This window comes from Chelonia mydas, chromosome 21 (assembly GCF_015237465.2).
Source record: "Chelonia mydas isolate rCheMyd1 chromosome 21, rCheMyd1.pri.v2, whole genome shotgun sequence".
In the NCBI taxonomy this organism is placed as follows: domain Eukaryota; kingdom Metazoa; phylum Chordata; order Testudines; family Cheloniidae; genus Chelonia; species Chelonia mydas.
In genome coordinates, this window is record NC_051261.2 from 5203664 (window position 1) to 5231050 (window position 27387).

At 45.7% G+C, this 27387-nt stretch overlaps 1 protein-coding gene across 1 annotated transcript in view; it reads right to left on the bottom strand.

Annotated features, from left to right (window-relative positions):
• LOC102941465 (complement receptor type 1) overlaps positions 1–27387 on the bottom strand; it is a 195833-nt gene that overhangs the window by 53121 nt on the left and 115325 nt on the right. The window contains exons 38-44 of the mRNA XM_043533800.1: positions 24978–25022; positions 23496–23525; positions 22575–22594; positions 8712–8850; positions 6966–7151; positions 3548–3641; positions 365–450 (exon numbers count right to left, since the gene is read on the bottom strand). Coding sequence (XP_043389735.1) covers positions 365–450; positions 3548–3641; positions 6966–7151; positions 8712–8850; positions 22575–22594; positions 23496–23525; positions 24978–25022 — 600 coding nt within the window. The remainder of the gene's footprint in view (positions 1–364; positions 451–3547; positions 3642–6965; positions 7152–8711; positions 8851–22574; positions 22595–23495; positions 23526–24977; positions 25023–27387) is intronic.

A 27387-nucleotide genomic window follows, 5' to 3' on the forward strand; every position in this document is an offset into this window, starting at 1 on the left:
TAAGTGGATAGTCACATTAGGGAAGCCTCAAAACTTCTTGAAGTCATTATCATGCCTTTTACATAGTGAACAGGAGGATTACACAGATACAATAGTGAAGAGGAGCCATGCGGCCTGTTGGATTGTGCATATTAAACAGTGCCAGGTAAATAATCTAAAAGGTAACAAAAAAAAAAAAAAAAAAAAGATCCTGTAGGAGTCATCCAAACACCATGGTGAACCACAGTATGATTTCATTCCTCCCCACAACAAAACTGTCATTTGGATTAAATGCCAAAGGAAGAACAGAGACTCCTCTGAAGCACAAGCTGTGCTGCATCATCTCCAGATGTGAACTGTTCTTAAAACCATTAAATTGCTTTACCTTGGCAAAGTGGAACCTCCTTATCCCAATCAACTCCATTTCCCACAAGCACACACTGGGCAGAAGTCGCTCCAATTAATCTGTACCTAAAGAAAAAAGTTTGTTTGTTACAAAGTTTGTTACTCATGGAAGCAAAGAACTAGTTACCTGTCCAGAAACATGGAACATGATTTCTTTCCGCCACTAGGTGGAGACAAACCATTGAAAAAGGGATACATCTAACACCACAGGACCAAGGAACACAAAGGCCAGGTCTACAGTACACATCTACATCGGTACAGCTACAGTAACGCCTCACTTAACATCGTCCCAGTTAACATTGTTTCGTTGCTGATCAATTAGGGAACATGCTTGTTTAAAGTTGCGCAATGCTCCCTTAGAACGTTGTTTGGCAGCCGCCATCTTTGTCCACTGCTTGCAGAAAGAGCAGCCCGTTGGAGCTAGCTGGTGGGGGCTTCGAAGCAGGATGGACCGGCAGCCCCCCCGCCCCATTAGCTCCCCTAAGTTCCCTGTGTGGCAGCCGCCCAGCAGGCTATGTCAATTGTCGGGCAGTTCAGCTGTCCCTCCCCCCACTGCCCTGTGCTGCTCCTGTCCTCTGCCTTGGCGATGCTCCTGGGAGCCTCCTGCTTGCTGTGCGGGGGTGGAGGGGAAAGAAGGGTGGTAATGTCAGGGTGTCCCCCTCCCGCTGTACCCCTTCTCCTCAGAGAGGTGAGGGAGAACACGACAGGGCTCAGGACAGAGGGAGCTTGCTGCCAGCAACTGCTGTCTCAACTTGCTGATCTATTTAAAAAGGCAATGTACTTAAAGTGGGCTCAGCGTACTTAAGGGGGCAATGTACGCACGTGTCTCTCTCTAGAGTGTGAGGCTACATTAACAACAATGCGTTAACCCTTGAGGACTTAGCTAAAAGCACTGCATTTCCGAGTCCATTGAGCTGAAGGTCCAGCTAAACCCAGCACACAAAGTTGCAACATACTGACAAAGCTTACACTTGGTCTTCACTGCAGAACACACTAAGCATTCGATTAAACTGAAGTGAAAGAACTTGAAGAAATCTATCTCCTGTGAAGGCAGGGAACAGTGAGAGAGAGAGAGCGCGCGTGCGCAGATGGGCCCAAGCAGCTGCTAGTGTGTAAAACAGAATTACACCCAAAGGCAACCTGCCGAGAGCAGTAATGGGAGACAAGACAGCTGCCCTGAGCGGTCGCCCACTTGCCATCTCCCTGTTCCATATTCAAAATTCAAGCATCTTAACTGTCCAAGATCTAACCAGTGGTCTTTAAACCCACAGACCTCATAGGACTGCACAATTCCAAAGCCTGAGGGCCCTATAGGCTACTGCACAGAAAGTCACCAAGTCCTTCAACAAGAGCTCAGACATTTCTGTGGATCAAACCAACTTCATCCTGAAGGCAGGATATGGACCAATCTACAGGATAAGCCAAGGGATTCAACTCCCACTTCTGTGCAGCCAGAGAGCCTGCCTTGCCCCAGGGAGTTACCTCCCCACGCCCAGATACATCTAACTGAGACTGGGCCTGGACATCTCCCACCACCCCAAACATCCCTTGGGAGTCCAATCTCTGCTGCTTGGACAAGCCACCGAAAGTTCTGATACAGAAAAACAAAAAACTCTACACAACACCTGCATTCCTCTCGTTTGTGCGCCCAAGCAATACAATCCATTCAATTAGCACGCAGGGTAAAGAGCTATTTAAACTAAGTACAATGCTGCCACAAGAACAAAACGTAAAAACTGGCCGTGAACAACTTCAAGCTGGAAATTAAAAGGTTTCGAACCATCAGAAAGGTGAGGCTCAGGAAGAGTCACCCAATAGTAATTGTGGGGGCAACTAACTTAGTTTGAGAGAGAGTCAGACAAGTTTATGCGTGCAATTATATGATGGGGTTGCTTGCGATGGTGGGGCTCCGCAACACCGGGGTTTGTTTCCAGTGTGTGTGTTACATTCCTAAGGCTCACGCGTCAGGATTTCAGCCAGGCACCTGAAGCAGTCAGGACAGGATTCCCCCACCCAATGTATTCTGAGTTGGTTTCTTTTATTTCCTTCCTTTGAACCATCAGGGATAGCCATGGCTGAAAATGGGACACTGGATGGGGAAGGCCAGGACTCTGAGGTGGCATCAACCGCTCTCACCTCAGTGCTTGACTTGCTGGTTCTTGCTTACATGCTCAGGCTCTAGTATGTGGGGTTGTTAGGAAATTTTCCCCCGGGTCACATTGGCAGTGCCATTGGGGGTTTTCTTGCCTTCCTCTGTAGCATGTGAGTGCAGGTCACTTGCCAGGATTATCTCAATATATATCTCACTTCAACATTTCCCTGCCATGACAGGGGCCCGAGGAATTTGTGCACCTCAGGCCCTCCTGTTCTCTGACCATGGCACATAATGGTCTAAGCTCCTCTGGGCTGTAGTATTTTAGACTACATTTTGGTTGAATTTAGTATGTGGGTCTCTGGGAAGTGTTAGTGGCCTGTGATATACAGGAGGTCAGACTGGAGGATCTGGTGGTCCCTTCTGGCCTTAAACTTTGAGACCTCAAAAATCCAAAACACACCTGCGCAGTGCAAGGAAGTCACAAGCTATTTTTGATTCCCCAAGGCCTGGCAACATAACCCATACGGACAAAAGCAACAACTGCACGTGATGCTATCCTGGGGAATACAGACATCTATAAGGGAGGGACAGACAAATATTCGCTATTGTAGAGCAGGAACAGGTCTGCTTCTACCGGATGCGGCATTTTATGGGCAATATTCTGCCGCTAGCTCCCAGCACCCAAACAGAAACCCCTGTAACAAGGGAGAGATGGCACCCGTCAGTGAGTGCCTGAGGTGGGACACTCAAGCTCATAACCCAACCCCAACTGGATGATCTCCTAAGGGCTCTACGCTGGGATCGTCAAAAGCACCTGAGCGAGTTAGATGCCCATCTCCCACTGCATGACAACCATAGCTGGGTGGCTATCTTCCTTCAACTCCTTTGAAAATCGCAGGTGTAATTCTTAACAAGGGCCCAGCCCATGGCTACACATTTATAGCACACCACTCACTTTTGTTCTTCAAGTTAAGCAGCCTTTCTTGTCTCATTTTGCCAGACTTCACCAGCAGTTTTACACCAGGCTAGGTTCTGTTAATTTGTCCAAAGAAGCAATTTGCCACTCACCCTTCATTACAGGAGAAGTTTGCTGTCGCACCAAACCGGAGATCCGTTAAATCAACCCTGCCGTTTTCGAGTTCTAGTGCTTTACATGGTCTTCCTAGAAGAAAACGAGACGAACATTAGTATTACTTCTTTTGACCTTAACGGGAAAAGGGGATATACTAACTTGCAACCCCTAACATAGCAAATACCAGGGGAGATCAAAGCCAATGGTCTTGACGTCCAGTACCTGTTCTGTATGACAGCGGTCAGCACCAAAGGCTACAGAGGAAAGCTTACAACCCACCTTGTGGATAATTTTGTAACATGCCCATGGGAAGTGAGGAGAAGTGGAAGCGGGATGATGCTTCCTAATCCCACACAGACAGTGGTTACCCTATATCCTGAAACAAGAGAATTAAGATCCCCTTGCACATTTAGTGTAAGTGCAAATATTCAGGTTAGAGGGCAGGGGTGACAGATTCTCATTAGTCTGGATGGTACATTGAGTATACCACGCATAGTAAAGGCACAAACCTGTTACTAAATGCAGATGGGTAAAACAATTATGATACAAGAAAGGCAGGAGCGTTCAGGAAATATTTCCCTTTTGTATTTGGAAAGAAGCACGACAACCTAGTCTCATCACAAGAGTCTCATGAAGTACTTCCATGTCTATTAGTAATTAAGGAGGAAGTTAAACTACATCTGCTAGGGATAAACATTGTTAAATCAAAATCTTGGGATAACTTGCACCCAAGTGTCCTGAAAAGTTGGCCAAGGAGATCTCTAACCCACTGATTAAGATGTATAAGAAGTTAGAGTAACTGGAAATTCAAGAAGAATGGAAGAGCGCTGATCTTGTGCCAGTATTCAAAAAGGGCAACCAGAATGACCTCGGTAACTATAGACTAGTTAACACGATCTCACTCACAGGCATGATAATTTAAAGGTATTGTGGGATTCATCAATTCCAAGGGCAAATCTGTTCTGACCACTTGTGCAGTGTAGGGAAATTTTCCCAATTCATAAGGAATTAAGAACAGGAATATAATTAATATCAACCAATATGGTTTTATGGAAAATCAGGTTTCTCTGATCAAAGAACGACAGACGTTTAAGTTACAAAGATGTTTGATAAACGTAACTGATGTAATATGCCTAGACTTTTGTAAGCTGTTTGACTTAGTAACACACAACGTTCTAAATAAAGAATTAACACTTCAGTATCAATAGAGCACAACTTAAACGGACTAAGAATTGGCTAAGAGGGTGAGGCAATATCTTTTATTGAACCAGCTTCTGTGAGTGAGAAACTTTCGACCCTACACAGAGCTAGTCTTCAGGTTTGGAATACATTTCCGAGACCAAGAAGAGTGGTGTGTAAGCTCGAAAGGTCGTCTCTCTCACCAACAGAAGTTGGTCCAATTAATGATATTATCTACCCGCTTTGTCTCTCTAATATCTTGGGATTGACACGGCTGCAACACCACTGCAGACAAGAACTGGCTAACTGACATCTCCAGGAGCAGTCATCAGTGGGAACCATTATCAAACAAACCTGTTTCCAGTAGGATTCTGCAGGGATCGGTCCTAGACCTGCTGCTATTCAACATTTTAAATCATTTCTCTGGAAGTAAACAAAAATCACTCCTGATACAATGTGCACATGACACAGACTGGGGGAGTCCTACAAAGCAATCTGGACTCCCTATGTCCGTTCAAACAAAATTCATTCTAGTACCGTATAACGGAAAATTATACATCCAGGTACAGGAAATGCAGGCTGTTCCTAGAGAACTGGGAAACTATATTCTGGGAAGCAGCAAGTCTGAAAAGGATTGAGGTCACAGCAGACAATCAACTCAACGTAAGCTCCCACTGCAATCCTATGGAAAAAAGGGCTAATACGATCCTTGATGTATTAATAGATGTGATTGCAAAGCCACTGGCCATTATCTTTGAAAACTCATGGCAATCGGGGGAGGTCCCGGACGACTGGAAAAAGGCTAATGTAGTGGCCATCTTTAAAAATGGGAAGAAGGAGGATCCTGGGAACTACAGGCCAGTCAGCCTCACCTCAGTCCCTGGAAAAATCATGGAGCAGGTCCTCAAGGAATCATTTCTGAAGGACTCAGAGGAGAGGAAAGTGATCAGGAACAGTCAGCATGGATTCACCAAGGGCAAGTCATGCCTGAATAATCTAATTGCCTTCTATGATGAGATAACTGGCTCCGTGGATGAGGGGAAAGCAGTGGACGTGTTGTTCCTGGACTTTGGCAAAGCTTTTGACACGGTCTCCCACAGTATTCTTGCCAGCAAGTTAAAGAAGTATGGGCTGGATGAATGGATTATAAGGTGGATAGAAAGCTGGCTAGATTGTCAGGCTCAACGGGTAGCGATCAATGGCTCCATGTCTAGTTGGCACCCGGTATCAAGCGGAGTGCCCCAAGGGTCGGTCCTCGGGCCGGTTTTGTTCAATGTCTTCATTAGTGATCTGGAGGATGGGGTGGATTGCACCCTCAACAAGTTTGCAGATGACACTAAACTGGGAGGAGAGGTAGATACGCTGGAGGGTAGGGATAGGATACAGAGGGACCTAGACAAATTAGAGGATTGGGCCAAAAGAAATCTGATGAGGTTCAACAAGGACAAGTGCAGAGTCCTGCACTTAGGACAGAAGAATCCCTTGCACAGACTAGGGACCGAATGGCTCGGCAGCAGTTCTGCAGAAAAGGACCAAGGGGTTACAGTGGATAAGTCAACAGTGTGCCCTTGTTGCCAAGAAGGCCAATGGCATTTTGGGACATATATGTAAGGGCACTACCAGCAGATCGAGGGACGTGATCATTCCCCTCTATTCGACATTGGTGAGGCCTCATCTGGAGTACTGTGTCCAGTTTTGGGCCCCACACTACAAGAAGGATGTGGAGAAATTGGAAAACGTCCAGCGGAGGACAACAAAAATGATTAGGGGACTGGAACACATGACTTAGGAGGAGAGGCTGGGGGAACTGGGATTGTTTAGTCTGCGGAAGAGAAGAATGAGGGGGGATTTGATAGCTGCTTTCAACTACCTGAAAGGGGGTTCCAAAGAGGATGGATCTAGACTGTTCTCAGTGGTAGCAGATGACAGAACGAGGAGTAATGGTCTCAAGTTGCAGTGGGGGAGGCTGAGGTTGGATATTAGGAAAAACTTTTTCACTAGGAGGGTGGTGAAACACTGGAATGCATTACCTAGGGAGGCGGTGGAATTTCCTTCCTTTGACGTTTTTAAGGTCAGGCTTGACAAAGCTCTGGCTGGGATGATTTAGTTGGGGATCGGTCCTGCTTTGCGCTGGGGGTTGGACTAGATGAGAGATACCCAACAGAAGAGAGATTCCTAACTGTGTCAAGATGGCTTGCACATCAATTGAAATGGAAAAGCAACAAAGATACTCACCTACACAAAACTCAGGGTCTACTGACCATTTTGAATTTTCAAGACATGTAACAAGAGGAGACTTTCCAGAGCTCAGAATGTATCCTGGGCGACAGGAGTATTTCAGTCTGGTCCCAACAGGATACGAATTGCTCACGACCCCAGACAGCTCAGCAAAATGCAACCTTGGAGGAGAATCACAAGTGCCTAGCAAGAGAGACAGACAAGGAAGGGAAAAAGTTAACTATGAAAGATATTCAGTAGTCTGTTGTAACAGAATACTAGTTTTTGAGAAGCCACAAATGATTTTATTGGGGACAATTTGGATGTACTTGTTTTCATTAGAGCCTTGAAGCTAGTTTACTGAATGGGCTTGATACAAACCTGCAGTACATGTAAAATTTGACATTATTTACCATGTATGCAACACCCTGAGCATGTATGGTAACGTAAGGTAGGTACATTATGCAAATCAGGACATTCCTCCACCTCACCGGTTTTATGATCTAACGCAGCACAGGCTCAGAGAGACTGTTGCAACCACACAGAGTGACGTGAAAGAAGGTGACATACAGGGCAAAGGAGACCAAGGGAGAAATCTTTTGAAGAGTACATGAAACATATCTGGGTTTAGAAACAAGTGAAAACAGCTGGTGGAAAGCTATCTCTGAGACAGGTAACTTTCATATTTCTCATGTGATGCATGGAAACTGTATGACAGGCATGAGGACAAGTGCCAATGAGAAGTAAAGTCGGGAAAGTAACTGAAATACTTCCTGATGTACTGTATTGTATTTTCTAACAGCCAACCGATCCTAAATTCTCAATTACCGAGGGACAATATTAACTCGTTGCTATATTTGCTTTCCACAAACCACTCTTAGTATAACCTTTTAGAAGCGATGTACTCAAATAATTGGACGCTAATTCCTTAATATTTGTATCACTGAATGTATTAACCTTAATTTGGGATACTGCAGATCATGTACCTTATGACTTTCAAACCAAATTTGGTACTTTTGGATAATTTAAGCATTATACGCAGATGTACAGTCACACTTTTCTTAACCCGTATATTAGATCATTTTAACATTAGCTTTAATACAATTTTATTTCTCTGTCTGTACAGTCACAAAGCTAAGGCTATAACAGGGGAACTTGCTCATTTGACAGTCTTTAGGAGTCTTGTGCCCCACACTTCGTTTTACTGAAGCTGGCCAGCTACAGCACCTTTACCCGCTGTTCGAAGGGGCTTTTTCTCCCCCCCCCCCCGGCCCGCCCGCCTCCAACCACCGACAGGAGACACCCCCAGCCCCCGCCCCTGGGCCTTAACACTCCCACCAACGGGACAGAGTTTAGCCCCCAGGCAGAAGCGCTCGCGGGGGCTCGAGGCTCGCAGAGGTGCGGGGCTCGCCCCAGGGGCCGGGCTGGGGCAGCGGGGACCTGTCGCTGCCGCGCGGCTCGGGCCCCCTCCTGCCCCCTGCGCGGCCAGGCCCCGGTGTGGGCAGAGCCCAGCCCCAGGGAGGCTGAAGTGGAGGCCCCGCTTGAGCAAGAGGATGGGGAGGGCCCGGGGGAGCCGCTGCGGCTCCGGTCCCCGCCCAGCACCGACTGGGGAGAGCGCGGGGGGGACTGAGGGAATTCTGTGCTCCTCTCCCCGCCCCCCTCCACCCGCCGCCAACCCCCCACTCACCGCGAGCCCCCGGCAGGGGCCGCCTGGGGGGCTCCGTCCTCTCCCCGCCCCGCCACCAACCCCCACCCCCCACTCACCGCGAGCCCCGGGCAGGCGCGACAGCAGCAGCAGCGCCAGGAGCCCCCAGAGGCCCGGCGGGCAGCGCGGACCCGAGACCATGGCAGCGGCGGGAAGAGTCGCGGGGCGCAGGCGGCGCGGACTCACGACGATGCTGCTTCAGCGCCGCAACCGCAGGCTCTGACCCAGCCCCCGGTCCCGGCGCCTGCAGCCAGGTGAGACGGGAGGGGCGGGGCCGTGTCGCCGCTGCGGGGCCGCTCCCTCGTTCCAGTCGGTGCCGCCGCCCCCGCCGCTCACGGGCACGCAGGGCCTGGCCGGGGCCTTTGGCGGGCAGGCCCCGCTTCCAGCTCGCTCCGGGTCCCTGGCGGAGGAGGCGGGCGGCGCGGCCGCGCTCCTGTGTGGAGGCAAAGCCGGGTTTGGGGGCTGACAGGCTCGCGACCCCGCCCCTGCACTGAGCCGGTGACTCCGGGAGGGGTTTTGACCCCCCCTTAGTCCCCTGGGCTCAATCCAGAGATCATTCCTCAGTCTTCCATCGGGCAAGAGTCATTGACTGCAACGGGCGCTTAAAGAAGGATCGAGTGAGAAGCAAAGGGAACCCACACCCCTCCTGGGCGTGGTGTCCTCTGTCATCTAGTGCTACTGAGACCACTCAGAGCAGGATTACCGAGTCTGCTCGACAGCCTTAGCTAAGGGCCATCTGGCTTTTAGCTCGTACAGGAGAGGCTGGTGCGCTAGTAAACTCTAAAGGTGCCAGGTTCAGTCCCGCCCGCCCATGATCGGGGTCTGTCAGCGTTACACAAAGACTGGAAGATCTGCCCCCAAAGTGTGGATTTTGCCTGTATGTTGTGTTCGCAGAGATGCAGTAAATTCCATTCAGGGTTAGCTGAGATATCAACTTAAAACAAAAAAATATCACCAGTTCCCTTCACTCTCATGCCTTGCCAGACAAATGTTGGCACCCTGCCAAAAAAACAAAACAAAACACATCTCTTAAGTCTGACACTAGGCCCCTGCAGCAGCAAGACGCTGCACTAGGGATGCATGGGAGCTGCAATGGGGTTGTGGCAAACAGTGGGGCTGGGGCTCCAACCAGCCCCCATAGATAGCACATCTCCCACTCTGGGGGCACCACACTAGACAGGAATAGGGATAAGTGAGGAAGCCAGGCCTGGGCTCTTCCCTAATTCAGCTACAAGGCCTCACCGGTTCTGGAATAAGAAACAACACTAGCAACACATTTATGTAATTACAGTAGCTGTGTAGCTCTAGTGGTAGCGATCTGTGCTGAAGTTGCTAGTTCAGATCATGCTGATGAGATGGCTGAGGGGCTCTTATAGTTGCACACAACAAAATTTTTAAAAATTCTAGGAAATTGTATCCAGTAAGAACTGTAGTAAAAGAAAATGTTGGTTGCACTCAGGAGTTAGGACATGTCAGATGTAAGCAACCTGACTCTGCATCCACCACCAGCTGCACAATACTGCACTGGCACCCTGGAAGGCAGCTGCCAGAGCAGCCGGACACCGTTCAGCAGCACTGAATTCAGATTACACTTTAAAAGTGTAAAGTGAGAGAAATGAAATATTTGGCCATGTATTGCTCCAGACTGAAGAACTCATAATTTCCTGGATAATAACAAAGCTAGATCTAGAGCCCCACTGGAAACTTCTAGTTAGTAAACATCCAACAACCACCTTTGCTCAGTTAAACCACAAGGAATATTCCAATTGGTTCAGGTTCTAAACTAATGAGTTTATAGGACAAGAGCCTAGAGGTCTTTGAGTAACAGGCACAACAGTGACCTTATCTAAAAAGAAAATGATGGGAGTAGTACTGAGCAGTCTTTCGTTTCCACTATTAAAGCTTTAATGACCTCTGTTTTGAGTCACTATTATTTGAAAACCACCCAAGCTGGTTGTAGAGGAAGGATTTTTTTTGTACGATCTGACCCTGCAAGGTGCAAAGTAGTGTGAAGTTGGTAGGTGACCATTTAAACCAAATCCAGCTGTAAAATGTGTGTGAAGAGCCCCCACACCCTGACCCAGCTTCCCAGCAGGAACACTGGGCAGGCAGAGGGGGGCGAGCCAAACAACTTTATAACGGAACATTGCATGACTTAAAACAAGTATGCTCTCTTATAGATCAGCAACCTTCCGTGAGAGAGCCAGGCAGCAAAATTCATAACTTTACATATCGTGCCACACACATTTTACTGTGATATTGACCAGTGAATTATGAGTTTTCAAATGATACCTTATAAGGCATCTGTTGCGCAGATTATTACAATAGCACGTGGGGTGTGAATACAGGGTGCATTCGGTCACACATGTGCATTAGCCTCTATGCATTAACAAGTGCCTGGCCCCCAGTGCCCAGCTATGCCTCCTTCATGCTCTTTGACTCCATGTGCAGACTCACCAGACAGCTGAATGATGGGATGTGAGCAGAGGAATTATAGGACTTTGCCACTGTTATCTCAAGACCCAGAATGCCAGCGGTTTCTGGACGGCGTCCCACAACATGCCATGAGAAGAATCCCAAAATGCGTAGAGCCTAGCAGTGGACCAAAGCACCACAGGATGCCTTCCCAGAACGCAGAGCACTTATTTCTACAAGTCAGTGGGAGGCGTATGCACGAATTCAGAGGAAAGTAGCTACAAAAAAAATCCACATCATCTGTGAGGACGCACTTATTTCAAAATAGTTATTCCACAACAGCATGCCCAATTTAATCCACAAAATGCCCACTATGTGGGCAAGCCCTACAACCCCCTTCCTCTAATCTGTTCTATGCCAGCAGAGGCTGGAGTCTTTGCAGACCAGCAGTGGATTTCAATGGGACTGCACACTGGGGCAGGGCTGTACTGACACGCAGAAGTGGGGCCATAGTTTTTAGTTAAAATATAAAACAAATAAAGCTAGTACTCTAGAACTCATCTCTTTGAGGAACTATGAGGTCACATCACTGCAGTGACCCCACCGCTAATGACGACTATGTGGAATTGAAGACGTGGACTGGTAACATTTTCTCCTTCACGGGCTATTTTATTTCTGTGTCATTGGACGAGCAGGAAGTGACTCCCATTGAGGTTGCCTAGCACTACCCATTATTTATAAAACGTGTGTGAACTTTCCTGAGACATTTCCACATAGCCATCGTTCACTGCAGACCTTGGAAACTGGTCAAGAACAAAGCCCTTGGGTTAGAGATGTGCTTTTTCTTGGCCCCATAAAATTCCATTCAGGTTTTACTGAGTTATCAAACGCTGAAAAGGTCAGTGAAACATGCCCAGGAAAATGTTTAACCTGCCATAATAATCGAACAGGGCTCTTCTAAGACTCAGCCCATGCATTGGGAACGTCTGGGAGCTGCCACAGGGCAGGGAAGGAAAGCAGCAGGCTGAGCTCCATTCAACCACTCTCTCAAAATCAGTACAGGACCACCTCCCATTCCTCCCGCAGTACATCCCTCCAGCTGGGGGAAACCAACCCAGGCAGGCACAACCCCATTCCACGTGGGAGGTGATGGTGGCGAGAGGCGATGGTGGCGAGAGGCAGAGTTGGGCTGAGCTCCACCCAAATCAGCATACGAACCCAGTGGCTGATGTGGTATTCTGGGATAACAACTTTTTCTGCTGCCAGCTAATAGAGTTAGTTCTGTAGATGAAGTGGTAGCCGTCTGTGATAGTGTGTGCAGGGGAGGGGTTTGCAGTTGTATATACTGTGTGTGCTGCCAGAACCTCAAGCCTTTGCAGAACCTTTGTTGATTTCAGGAGGGCTCCACACAACTACAGGGTCTGTTCAGACATTACAGCTTGCAGGAGTAGAGCTCAGATCTCTTTTACGTTTTAACTAAAAACAGCATCTTATTCCAAACTTGTGCTTTCTGTGGAACTCAGGGTGGGGTCATTTCTGTTAACTGACGGCAAAAGCTAACTACATAGTTATGAAATAACCTGAATAGTTATGAGATAAGGGGAAATGGTGTCTGTTTATGGTTTGACAGCCTGTTCCCTTGATTTCTAACTCACAGAGGGAGCTGGTAGTGACCCCTGTATGGAGGGTAGCTCTGTCTTTCCATTACAACAGAGTCTTGTGAAGTTAGATTTTCTCAAACATCACCATTGTTTGCAACAGACATTTAGAAATTCAGCAGGCAGAAAGCGCTCAGGTTAGAGTTGTGCCTTTTTTTGTGCCCCCTCCCAGGCAATTCCATTCAACTTAAAAATCAAAATCAGTCAATCAATCCCCATTTCCCTTCTGACTCACAGTTCCAAAAAATGTTGGCAGCCTGCCAAAAAACCCCCCCACAAATATCCTAAGTCCTACACTATGCCACGACAGCAGCAAGATGCTGCACTCGGAATGCCTGGGAGCCGCAGCCAGGCCGTGGAGAACACTGGGTCAGGATCCCCAGGAGCCCCCTTAGCTAGCACATGGGCCGCTGTAGGTCATCTCCCACTCTGGGGGCACCGCACTGGGCAGGAGCTAGAGGCCAGTGAGGAAGCCCTGGAGCCCATCAGTGAAAGAACAATCAACCTGAATCGTTAGTGGCAGAGGGGCTGGAACAATGTTTATAATGCGGGTGCTGTGAGCCATTCAACCAAACTGTGAACTCTGTATACAATGGGAACTACTTCAAGCCAGGGGGTACAGCAGAATCCCCAGCACCCCTAGTTAGTAGAGAGAATCCCTTCACGCTCTCTATTACTTCTCTCTGTTGTAGGGTTGCCAACCCTCCTGGTTTCATTGGGAGTCTCCTGGAATCAGGCCCTATTTCCCGGAGGCTACTGCAGCCAAACCAGGAGATTTGAAGTGCTAGCAGTCTGGCAGCTCAGCGGGGCTAAGGCAGGCTTCCTGCCTGCCCTCGCTCCGAGCCGCTCTCAGAAGCGGCTGGCACTGTCCCTGTGGCCCTGGTGGGTCGGGGGGCAGGGGTCTCCGCTCACTGCCACTGCCCCAGGCGCAGACTCCCCAGCTCCCATTGACCAGGAACTGCAGCCAATGGGAGCTGCAGGGGCGGTGCCTGCAGGCAGGGGCAGCATGCAGAGCTCCCTGAACCCCCTGCGCCTAGGAGCCGCTGCCAGACGGATGTGCCCAGTCGCTTTCGGGAGCTGCCCAAGGTAAGCGCCGCCCCCACTCACTCCCTCCCACACCCCAACCCCTGCCCTGAGCCCGTACTCTGCACCCAAACTCCCTCCCAGAGCCTGACCCCTCACACCCTCCAAGAGCCTGCACCCCCTCCTGCACCCCAACCCCTGCCCCAGGCTTAGCTGGAGCCACCTACTACACTCTGAACCCCTTCACCCCGCCCCCCAAGCCCAAAGCCCACAATCCCTCCCGCATCTCAACCCCCTGCGCCAGCCCGGTGAAAGTGACTGAGGGTGGGGGAGAGCAAGCGAGAGATGGAGGGAGGGGGGCTAGAGTGAGCAGGGGGCGGGGCCTCGGGGAAGGGGCAGGGCAAGGGTGTTTGCATTTGTGCCATTAGACAGTTGGCAACCCTACTCTGTTGGGCCCGCTGTCAAGTCTGCACAATGCAGAAAATCCACGTGCATTAGGTGCATTACCCTTGTAATTGTTCCAAGAGCTAATTCTTTAAACTCTAGTAAGCTATCGACTCCCAAATACCAGAGGGTGATACCAGTCCCATCCTGGGAGGTGACATTGTGGGCGTGCACAGGTCTTTTGTGCACACCCAGCAGGGCTAGCCACGAGAGCTCTGAACAGATCTAAAACCAACCTCATGTTCTAATAACGTGTATTCCTCTCCACCTTCTCATCCTGCGGGATCCCAAAACACCAAGGTGCCCTAAAGCTCCTGCAGACTACTAGGTCAAGCTCATCAGCCCTACTACAGAATATGAGAAGGCGGCCAGATACTCAACAAGGGGCTAGCTAGGCTGGTCTCTCTGCTTCAGTTGTTGCAACCTTCAGGTTTGAAATGTCATGCTTGTCCTTGGATACATTTGGTGGATTGTTTAGAGAAAAAAGGTCGAAAGAAGAGAGTGAGAAAGCTTAAAGATTAAAAAAGGAAGCTTTAGTTAGGTTTAGAGGAAAAAAAGGAAAAAATAAGCACAGGGCAAAGAAAAAAGGTTTTAGAAAAAAATAAAAATAAGAGAGGCTGCGTTACAGAACACATGCAGAGTGAAACGTCCTACTCCAGCGACTGTCGGTAGTGAAATGATAGCTATTCTCAGAGGTGATCCTTGGGAGCTAGCCCTGTCTTTCGGTGGACCCATCCGTAACTGCTTTACAGCTATGTCACAGAATGCACTTTTTGAACCAATCCTTTCATACCAAGATTCTAAAAGAAGAGCCTTTCAAAAAAGGACGATCGTGAAGTATATTATTTGAAAAAACCTCTAGCCAACGAGCATTTGACCATGTGTATAAAACCACATATTTTTGCGAACGGCAGTTTTAAAACCGGTAGCCGAGACAACGGTCATGTCCTTCTACAAGACGCCTCCAGATGCCAAGAAGCCGGAATTGCCCGCGGGTGCACCAACTCACGTTCAGAAGAGACGACCCATTTACACTTATTTTGCTAAAGAGGCAGACCTCTTGCCGAACCCTGCCTTTCATCCTGAAATTGAACTGAAGAAACAGGAAGACTTTATGGAGTCACGGCCAGCTGTAAAAGACAAAAAAGATCGCGTGCGAAAAAATGTGTTGCTGGCTTTGGAGGAAGCAGACTCGACGGTGGAGGTAAGGCCATTTTGCTAACAAATTGATGAAAAATTACAACATGTTTTATAACTATTTATGGTTAAATAGTTTTGTTTTTTAAAGGTAGGAATGGAAGAAGAGTGAATACAAGGACATGGCAACCGAGGGACTGCTGGAGGATAGCCATGTCGAGAACCAACTGATACACCCAGAGTCATGGAAAGATGGCGACATTGTTATGCTAAAAAGCAAGTGAAAGCTTTACCAGTTGTGAAAAAACTACTACATTTATGTGTTTAAAAATGATCTCACACACGCACACACACGGCTGCAGCACAGGGTGACCAGCAAGGTAAGAGATAATGAGCCCCACACAGTACCTACTGCCTGCAGAAATTTTAGTCTAAGCACACCTCACTGCCCGACTGAACTAGTAGTATTTCACTTCACCATCCCAGTCCCTCACTAACCTTTACCAAATTTGGTGCATTTCTACATTGTATGAAAAAAAAAACAAAAAAAAAACAAAACATTTACTATTTTCCTGCAGTTGAGAGACCTCAACTCCACCTTAAGTGGTTTTTCAACTATTTCCATTTCATAACCTCAGGTGTATGGAAAGTTTTGAGCAGAATCACTATGCTACGGAACAGAGACAGGCAGCTAATGTGACTCACATCAACTCCCCCCTTCATCTTAAGTCAGCTCACAACAACTTTCAATAGGACTTTTCCTCCTTAACTCACTTGGGCTCTTTTGAAAAGACCATTAATTGTGTTTAAAATGCCAGAAGCACCCACTGGCCCATGTACTCTAAGCTTCCCAGTGCTACCGCCATTGGTGGCCTTGTGGACACTGGGAGCTGGTCTACACTAACGCTGTAAGACAAGCTGAGTTACGCCAAGTTAGGCAACTGAAGTCGACACAATTTGGGTTGACTTACAGCGGTGTCTACACCGCGCTGTGTCGATGCAAAACTCTCCTGTCGACACAGCTTCCGCCTCTCAGGGAGGTGGAGTACAGACATCAACAGGAGACCATTCTCCCATCGACTTAGCGTCTTCACCAGACCCGGTAAAATTGACACCGCTGCATCCATTGCACCAGTGCCGATTTAGCCGGTAGTGTAGACATGGCCTGAGCCTTTGTCCTGCCTTCAGCCACTAGTGGTCTGACACCAATATAGCTCCATCAGTGCTCAGCCATAGTGTAGACAGGAAAACTGCTATAAACTGCTTACACCTACCCAGGCTTGAAAACATAAACCGCACTCGTGCAAAACAAGGCTTGATAGGGCAAACCTGATGTTATGCTGGGGATTTGAACTGCTAACTGAAAACCAGGACACATCCCCAGTGTAGCTATGACCTTAGCAACAGTGGCAAATTACAACATCTAAATCCAGACACATCCTTCAGGTAATCTGAGCAAAGGCAAAGCTTCATTAAACATCTTTGCAGTTTCTAATGAGCATCAGAAATCTGTTTCTATCACATAGATCCTAATCCTATTGTAATGCAGGCAGGATCAAACCGACTGGCTGTTAGCTAAGGCTGTAGAGCAGACTCATTTTAGGTCTCTAAGCCGTCTCTGTGCCACTAGATGGGACAGAACACCACACCCAGGAGGTGTGTGGGTAATACAATCCCGCTCTTATTCAGTTTGGATAGTATCTTGTAGTTTCCTGGCAGTGCATTGTTACCAGGCTGACAAAGTGCTACCCCTTGCTAGAAAGACCCATGCCCTAGGAAGTCATGGATTTTTTTGGGGGGTAGGGTGCAAAAAGAAGTATTAGTTTCATCTGCTCTTGAAAGCAGTTAGTGTCCAGATCACAGTCGAGGGGTAGATGTCAAGCACATTTTTACATCGTTATCGAGAGAGTCAGGATGCTATAGTCTTTGTACAGTATTCCTTTTATTCAGAAAAAAAAACTTAAGTACAACACAGAAATTCCAGTTTTTTCATTTAATAAATATGCAGATTGCCAAGTAAAATTCTGTACAACTTGTATAAATACAAATAATTTATGTTTTCAGTGACAGTGACAAAACAGCATTTGGCTACGAACACCTTCTCACAGCAGAGAATTATTTCCTGAACGTAACAAGCTTGCTTTAAATGCTACCAAAAACTTATTTTCAACTATTGAAATAGAAAAATAAAGACATTTCCTTTAGGCACGGAATCAGAAGAATTTGACCACAAGTATAACCATTTTACTGCTTACTTATCGGAAAGCGTTTATAAGGAAACAGAGGTAATTTATTTTGGCTCTCAATACGGGCTTAAAAAACTTGATCGGTGTTCAGAATCCACACTGAGTCTTGCACACGTCCACGCACTTCACCCTGGGATGCTACACTGAGGACACACTAAATATAAGACTTGGGGTAAGAGTAGTTTGGGGCTGTTTGTTATTGTTGTTTTTGGAGTTTCCTGGACATGAGAGCAAAAGGAACACTGATTATTCTGGAGATTTGATTTTAAAACGGAGGATAAATTTGAATTAAACAAAAGTCGACAGCAGTTCAAGGAGCATCTTTGACATCGTTAAATCTGTACTTTAAAAGGGATAATACATACTTCAAAATAGAAACCTCCAAATAGAAATCTCAACAGGCTCTCGCTCGCAACACCAAAATCCACAACTCCAAATACAACTGTCATGAGAGGAATCTGGGATCACGAGAAAAGTTTAGTACAATCACATGACGATTGCTTCAATTTTTCCATTTTCTTCCAATACCACATTCACTGTCTGATGAACAAGTTAGTAATCAGCACGGCAAGAATGACACGCATCTTTCCTGAAAAACCAAAAGAAAGAAAGTCGTAACCAAAGTAAAAATGCATAATATCTTGACTTCACTCCCTATGTTTAGGATAATGAGAGTTTTCATTTTATATTCTGTCTGAAAGATTTGTTTAGTTAATTTTAGAGTTACATGAACACAATTATAAATTCATTTCCAATTAAAGCACAGTTCATGCTGTTTCTTCTCAGAGGCCATGTCCAAAACAGAAAAGAGGCAGAAAAAAATTCATGAGGAGGATTAATCTGTAATCAAAGTTGGCAAACAGTGGTAAGCTAGTTATTACATGTCCTAAATACAGGAGAACTGGACTATCTATGCTCCCTCCCCGTAACGCTCAACTGTTTAGAGCACTGGAAAGGCAAGGGGGTCATCTATAACATAACACTGTTTTAGGACATATTCGTTTCTTCCACTGACCAATCACATTGTACAAGAATCTTATTCAACTGTACACCCCAAGAATACCACGTAGAGTACTAATGAAGAGTCAACAGTACTTTTGTACACTGTCAGGGCCCACGGTTTCACAGTGAACCCACTATGAGACACCCACACCACCTGAGCTCTTCAGCAGAGATCTGTTTAACATCTCCGGCCTGCTGGAAAGCTCCGCATACAAAACTGTATCAGCTAAAAGTTGAAATGTAAAGTCTGTATGCTGCTACTCCTCTACTGAACGAAGTCTCGGATTTAAGGACAGAATTGCAACCTTACACCAGAAACGAAAGTCCAAGATGGGCTTTGTAGCATTAATATTCTTCTGGAGAAAATATTTGTTCTTATATCATCAAAATGGTAACATACTGAAGTAACGTTTATATATGTTAAGACAGAGCTGTTAATGACTAGTTACACCACAAGGACATAAGGTACACAATGCATTCATAACTGCTGTGCTTGACAAAATGGTTCCATAGAAACGGAGAATTTAGCGGATATTCACATAAGTGTGACATTCAACATATCTGTTCAGGCCACAGAACAAAGGTAACCTAAGAAAGTAATTTATAGTCTCAATTTGATATGTTGCATAGTTGTATTATGTTCTTGCAGATAACGGTTCATCAGAACCACACCATCTTTTCACACTGAAGTAAATATTTTCTATAAAAACACCTTTCAGGACCCAAGCAAGGTTTTTTTCCACATTCCTGTAGATCACTGAAGCGCTGTTTTGCATCATATGGGCTCAACAGCAGGAAAGGAGAGAAACTAATTCAATAAAATCTGACTCCAGAATTCAAGAGTAAAAATCAAAGTTGCTTTTGCTTCCTTAAAGGAGGCTTTTTGTATCATTAGAACTCCAAAGAAAACCGATGCTGAATATTAGGAAAATTTTTGATGGCAATGGATTTTTTTGGGAGGGTGAGGGGTGGGGGAGGGGCAGGGGGAACTTTTAAAACTAGCATGGACTAAAATGGTAGAGAAAAGTACTGTAGAGAACAATCCTGCCTTTGCAGGGACAGGATGATTTGACAGATTCCCCCCAGCCACACACCCCCTTGTATAATTCTATATTCGTGAGGTTAACCGGTTTAAAAAATCCTTACATGTTATTTCCATATCAATAAAAAAAGAAAGATTTTTTTAAAAAAAACTAGTTAATGCTATTTACTTTTGCATTTCTTTCAATGCACATAGGGTGTCATAAATATAAAGGGAAGGGTAAACCCCTTTAAAATCCCTCCTGGCCAGAGGAAATCTCCTCTCACCTGTAAAGGGTTAAGAAGCTAAAGGTAACCTCGCTGGCACCTGACCAAAATGACCAATGAGGAGACAAGATACTTTCAAAAGCTGGGAGGAGGGAGAGAAACAAAGGGTATGTGTGTCTGTCTATATTTTGTCTTTGCCGGGGATAGACCAGGAATGAAGCCTTAGAACTTTTAGTAAGTAATCTAGCTAGGTACGTGTTAGATTATGATTTCTTTAAATGGCTGAGAAAAGAATTGTGCTGAATAGAATAACTATTTCTGTCTGTGTAACTTTTTTGTAACTTAAGGTTTTTTGCCTAGAGGGATTCTCTATGTTTTGAATCTAATTACCCTGTAAGGTATCTACCATCCTGACTTTACAGGGGGGATCTTTTTTTTTTTTATTTCTATTTACTTCTATTTCTATTAAAAGTCTTTTTGTAAGAAAACTGAATGTTTTTTCACTGTTCTCAGATCCAAGGGTTTGGGTCTGTGGTCACCTATGCAAATTGGTGAGGCTTTTTATCCAACATTTCCCTGGAAAGGGGGGGTGCAAGTGTTGGGAGGATTGTTCATCGTTCTTAAGATCCAAGGGTCTGGGTCTGTAGTCACCTAGGCAAATTGGTGAGGCTTTTTACCAAACCTTGTCCAGGAAGTGGGGTGCAAGGTTTTGGGAAGTATTTTGGGGGGAAAGACGTGTCCAAACAGCTCTTCCCCAGTAACCAGTATTTGTTTGGTGGTGGTAGCGGCCAATCCAAGGACAAGAGGGTGGAATATTTTGTACCTTGGGGAAGTTTTGACCTAAGCTGGTAAAGATAAGCTTAGGAGGTTTTTCATGCAGGTCCCCACATCTGTACCCTAGAGTTCAGAGTGGGGGAGGAACCTTGACATAGGGATATATATATATATTTTTTTACACTTTCTAAGCACTAGCACAATGAAGCATTGCAGTGTGTTGCAAACTCTAAGAGAATGTTTAAATCCAAAAATCTTTTCTAAAATTTTATGTATAATTTTCTATTAAAACTCAATTGTGAAAGAAATCCCACACAAGGTAAAAACCTATATGCAAGATACCCAGCTGTGCCCCTTGGAAAGGAGGCACAGTTTTAACTCATGCCTCTTATCAATATTAATATTCATATTTCTGCCAATCAAACATCCCCAGGGGATTGCAGCAAACAGGTCCGTCAAGCTTCAGGTTCACATGATGGGGTATATAGGATTAATTTATGATTAGTGTATGTGCTAGTACCCCTTTACTGAATGAAGTCTCAGATTTATTTAAGCATATTGCTCTTCTAGAAAACATTGAAAAGAGTTATTAATAGTTTGGCAAATGACTGGTCAATATGCAATTTAATTAAAGACAAGTATAAAGCTTTTAAAATTGTTTCCTAAAAACTGAAGTTAAATCATTGGAAAAACCTATGGCTTTACATTTTCAGACAGCAAACGGTCTCTGGGATTAAGTTAACACAAAAAGAATAGACAATTTTCTTCTCTAATATGCGTGTCTTTTCCTATTTAATAGACAACTCTGGTTAAAATTTATAGGACAAGGAGTTACCTCATTTAGGATAGTTCTCTTTCAAAACTGTTCCCAGTTAAATCCTAGCAAGTCCTTATTTTTCATAGTCAGAGAGACTACATAGCAACATGTTACTTGCAAGTCTTCTTGATATTGGGTTTCTTTTCCTCTGGCAGTAATAGCCCATTTTAAATGCGAGTATCTTTTCCTCCAACACTAATTATTATTCAAAAGATTTTACTAATTGGGCTTCTTAACACAATATTACCTTCAACAAGCATCACGCTTGACTATCATGACAAAAATGCAACACGTCACAACAAGCGTAGCGTTGCTTCAGAGGGATAATGTCTAATAGCTCACGACTTGAATTATATTGTGCATGAGCACAACTGGTCAACAAACCTTCTCTCAAAAAACATTAAAGGATATCAAAAATAAAAGGAAAGCTAAAAGTGATAGCAAGCAGAAAGGATCTCTCAAGTCAGTTACCTGTGTAGCTGGAGACAGTTCTAAGTTAACAGTTGTAGGATGCTGCACATCTCATTAGCTTAGACACGACATGGGACACCATGTGTTGTTAAAGGCTTATGATCATTGGCCTTTGCTTACAGATGAAGGACAAAATAAGCCTCAGCATCAGAATTCTCATTTACCCTACAAAAGATATTAGGCAGGTGCTTTGTTGAAATATCCTGTAAGCTAAGAATGTGTATGATGTGGACGGGAAGATTTGAGTCTCTGCCTACACAGGTAACAAACAATACTTCCATTTCTAAAAATTGTAAACAGTAAAAAGCAGGCTTCACAGCATCTAAGATGTCTCTTGCAAAGTCAGGGCTAAACACAAAAGAAATTTAGATTGAAACTAGATCTTGGTGCAAATCAAAGGCACTTCAGAAACAATGGCGCCCAAGGGAACTTGATTTTAAATGGTAGTTTTTCCATTTTAAAGCCATTTTTAAAAGCTTTTACACAGTATTAATTAGCAGCAAGACAAAATCTTCACTGTGAACGCTGTAGCGAGCAGAACTGGAACAGCAGATCAATAGGATTACGTTTTTAGTTTGCCATATTCACATTTTACAAGCCTGAAAGTGTTGCAGACATTTCGGAAGACATTCTGGGCTTGAATCTCTTGGGGTCCATGGGAAAAAGCTCTGGGTTGCACACCTAGTTTGAGGGTAACTCAAGTATTCCTATTTTGTTAATGGAGAAGAAAATCAAAATAGAGAAGACACTTTGGGTTGGGGGTTTGGGACAGACACACTCAGGCTGTGTCCATACTGGAGCTGGAGCTGTAGTCTCCAACTCGGGCAGACACAGCTCAGTGCTAGCGTGCTGAAAACAGAAGCGCAGCTGTGGCGGCACGAGTGGCAAGACAGCCATCCAAGGAAGTGCCACTGCAGCTACGCTTCTGTTTTTAGCATTCCAGCTGACTCAGAGCTAATGCAGATATGTCTACACCTGAGCTTAAAGTTACAGCTGCAGCGTAGACATACACTAAGTTTCAAACCACCATTCATCCACAGCCCCTTCCCTCCCACTGGCCAAGCTGAATGTGCCCCGATGTTTCCTTTTTACATGGATCTACAGTTTAAAAATGGAGCTTTCATTGTCCTTGGTTGTGTAAAGGGAGTGATTTGTAGAAGCTGAGAAACCTATTTTAAAGTAATATACTGAAAATTTAATCTAACTGCTGAACTTACTAAGTTGTGCAAAAGTGACTATACGCAGTGAGCCTCTGCCGCGTTCCCCCCTACACCCTCAGGCTGCCGAGGAGATGGGCTGAGGGTAAGATGGATATTTAAGAGCAACTCTTCCTAGTATTACACACAAAAGTCCTACATTAAACATCCTACGTTAAAAGAACATTAATAAGTCAAGCATCTGCCTCATGAGCTTTTACATGGCCCCACTCGACAGAACATAATACAGTAACAGAAAAACTCTCTCACCCGGAGTAGATGCCTCACGTAGTGAAGCAGCGGGGAAAAAATTGTTTGAAATGAAGGGGAACATAAATACTTTATGCTATTACCGTATCTTACCATGTAAAGTCTATGCACTGAATTATTTTTTAAATTTTAAATTACTTACCAATAGCAATCATGGTACCAGTGTTCGGCCCTAGAAAGAAAAAAAATGCAAGGTGAGCTGAAATGACACGTTACATGAATGCCAGATAACTATAGGAATCCAAATGAAGTGAGCTGTAGCTCACGAAAGCTCATGCTCAAATAAATTGGTTAGTCTCTAAGGTGCCACAAGTACTCCTTTTCTTTTTGCGAATACAGACTTACACGGCTGTTACTCTGAAACCTATAGGAATCCATTGGTTCATATTGGTGCAACATTTAGTACCTTAAACCACACGCTAAATTAAACAAATAGACTCAAATTAGTACCATCATGCAAATGACAGAATTTATAAGACATATTGGAAACCAGGATCTGACCCATAGATAATCCAATATTCAAAGAAGAAAGGATACCTGGAAAAGCTGCCTATTACTTGTACATTGTAATAGAGACATGAAGACAGACCTGAGAATTGACAGGGCAAAACCTCTATAAAGATTTCCTCTATTATGAAATGAATGCTCTCATTTGCAGAATTCTTATGCATCCTTCTGAGACCAGAGGGCCAGCCCCTCCAGACATTTTCAGGATCTCAGCTGCCAAATTCTGCACTGACCTAAAGAACAGCTCTGGGGAAACTTTAAAGCTTGTCTCTCCTCACCAACAGAAGTTGGTCCAATGAAAGGTATAACCTCACCCACCTTGTCTCTCTAATATCCTGGCACCGACATGGCTACAACAAAACACTGCACACAAATTCTGCACTGGTCAGCGAAATTTTTACCTATAGCAAAAGTCACTAGAGGTGCGGTGTTTGGATCAGCTACCACAAAACAGGCCTCTACACGTAACCACAGGATTGGTGACATCAGGTTCTCTGCCAACCTGTACTTATTTGGGAGCAGAGCAGAAACAGGAGAAGAGTGGTATTTTTATTTTGATACTCCTGCTGTCATTACCAGAGGATCAGTCAACTCAAGCCTAACCGTTACTTACAGAACAAAAAGTGAACTGAGGAGACATCTCATCGGATCTGTATTCATCATTGAGAATTTTTGAATTCTCATCATTGACACTTGACTACCAGTTAAGCCTGTAGTTGCCTGTGCCATTATTGTGCAGAATTCAGATTGACAGTTTCATACAGCTGGCATTTTATAGCGATATATTGAGAGAGTGGCCATCAGCAGGTGGGTATTATCATACAGACGAGTGGGGGAAAAAGGAATTAAGGAAGAGGTAGTTCTGGGTGGGAGACAAGACTACTACCTAGGTATAGAAATTTAATTCCAGCCTCAGTCTTGTAATTCACACCTGGGCAAAAGGGGCATTCAGGTGAGGACAACTGTACTTTGTTATACATTATGAAGCGCAAATTGAAGTAAGTGTGCAGAATGCTCCAGTTCAATGTGTAAACCAACGCCTCCACCATCCACCCTGAGGATTGTAGGTATCTGAGCACACTGGTTTTTTCGCTCCCTTTATCGTCATCAGGTTTACCTGGGCTTTCTTTAGGGCCATTTGGGGTTGTGTTCAGAGTAGGTTCTGCAAACAAACAAACAAACAAAAGATTTACAAGAAGATACAGGAGCAACCCACTTATCTGAATATGCTGAACAAAGCCACGCCACGCACGGAAAGACCGCTCTCTAGTTGTCTTGTCGCCTTTGAGATTTTACAAAGTTAGTTTCCAACAAAACATGCTAAAAAGACCCAGTCCCAAGACTGCTCCTTTTCTCTCTCCCCCATCGAAGGATCAAGCAGTACCTGCTAGCACACTATTCAACCAGGAAACACAGACAACCTATTTTACCCATTTCATTTTCCTTAGGATTTCTGTTGAGTTTGCACAGTGACAAGTGTCCACATGCATTAGGTACATTACTCGTACAGCCATGCCAACAACTAATGCTTTGAACCAGAAGCCATCTACTCCTACACAAAATAATTAGTATTATAGTACAGTTTTCAAGATGATCCATCTTCGGCCAAGTCAACATGCCTGGAGTGCCACACCCCCTACGAGCTTGTAAGCATCTATTCCCTCGCTTGGTACACGGTCTCCCCAATTCTCAAAAGCTATCGTCTCATCCCACCTATCCCTCCAAACTGTTCCCTTACCTCTCTTCGTTTGTAAGTTCTCCCAACACACCCTTGCCTCATGTTTCTTCACTCCAACACCATCCTTCAGCCCCTCCAGCCTGGTTTGTCCTCTTCATTCCACCCTAACTTCTCTAACCAAGCTTTTTAACTGCTCCTTCCCAGACCAGTCTCAGGCCTGTACTCCGCTCCCTCTTCCTGTTGGACCCAGTTGATCCTCTCAAGACTGTTGAGCCAGGGATGAGAGTCTTGTAGATGCCCAGGTTATTTTCCCCCTCTGGCTCCTCGGCAGAGTCTCTTGCAGGTTCCTCCTCTAAGATACGGTGGGATCTGAGTTACTACAGAGAAGTCCTTCCTGGGTGTCTGGCTGGTGAGTCTTGCCACATGCTCAGGGTTTAGCTGATCACCATATTTGGGGTCAGGAAGGAATTTTCCTCCAGGGCAGATTGGCAGAGGCTCTGGGGGTTTTTCGCCTTCCCCTGCCATGTGGGGCATGGGTCACTTGCTGGAGGATTCTCTGCACTTTGAAGTCTTTAAACCATGAGTTGAGGACTTCAATAGCTCAGACATAGGTTAGGGGTTTGTTACAGCAATGGGTGGATAAGATTCTGTGGCCTGCTTTGTGCAGGAGGTCAGACTAGACGATCATAATGGTCCCTTCTGACCTTAAAGTCTAGGAGTCTTCCTCTTGACTTTGGCTTCACTCTGGACTCATGCCCGCAACGCTACGCGACGACCGGAGAAACGTATCGGCCGCCACTGGATGTGATGCGAGGAAAGCCAGGAGCCGGGAGTCCTGGTGCCGCAGCTGAAGAATACAGATCACACTATCATCACTCCGAGAGCTAGAACCATGCCGGAGAGGACCCTGAAGGATGCCATCTGCTGCCGATACGTGGAAAACCTGAAACGGAAGCCGGACCAGGGCAAGGCATTCGAGGTGACGTGCAAGTGGGACCCAGCAACCACTTCCTCCCTGGCAACAGCTTCACCCGATTTGCCAACTGGAAGTGCAGCCACAGGGCCCAGCTCAACTGCGTCCCACTGAACGGAGGCGTCCACACCATGGGATTAGGGACAAGCGATGCGGGAAGTGCGGTTACGCCAACGAGACTCTACCCCACGTCCTGTGTAGCTGCAAGCCCCATTCGAGAGCTAGGCAGGTGCAACACAATGCAACCCAAGGTCGCCTGGCCAGAGCCATCCCGCCACCAGTGGGGAAGGTTGCCGTAAACTCCGCCATCCCCGGAACCAACAGCCAACTGCAACCAGACGTTGTCATCACCAACAAGGACTGGAAGAAGATGATCATGATGGACATCACAATGGCTTTCAAGAACGGGATCCCGGCCTTCTACAATGCCCGAGCTTGAAAGGTAGAGAAATACGCCCCTCTGGCCGAAACCCTTGAGAGCTAAGGGTTACCAGGTCCAGACAAACGCACTGATTGTCAGAGTCCTTGGCGCATTGAGGCATTTGGAAACGTACTTAACATTTTAACATTTGAAGCAATACTCCTTTCAGATTCTGAAAGTTTTTCTACTTTTAGGCTTGACCCAACCCAGTACGTCCATTGCTCAAGGAGGATGGTCCATAAAACACCAGCTCTGGAAGAGGACCTTAGCAGAGCGCGCCCCTTCCCAACATTAGCCTCAAGAAGCCAGAACCTCTTGCCTGGCATCTCTCAAAACAGTATTGTTCCACCAGCAGAAAACTAAGCTAGAACAATTCTTTTAGCAGCAGCTGATTCTAGACCGGACATCAGCAGCATGATGGATAGACCAAGCCCTGAAAGCATTCAAGAGATCAA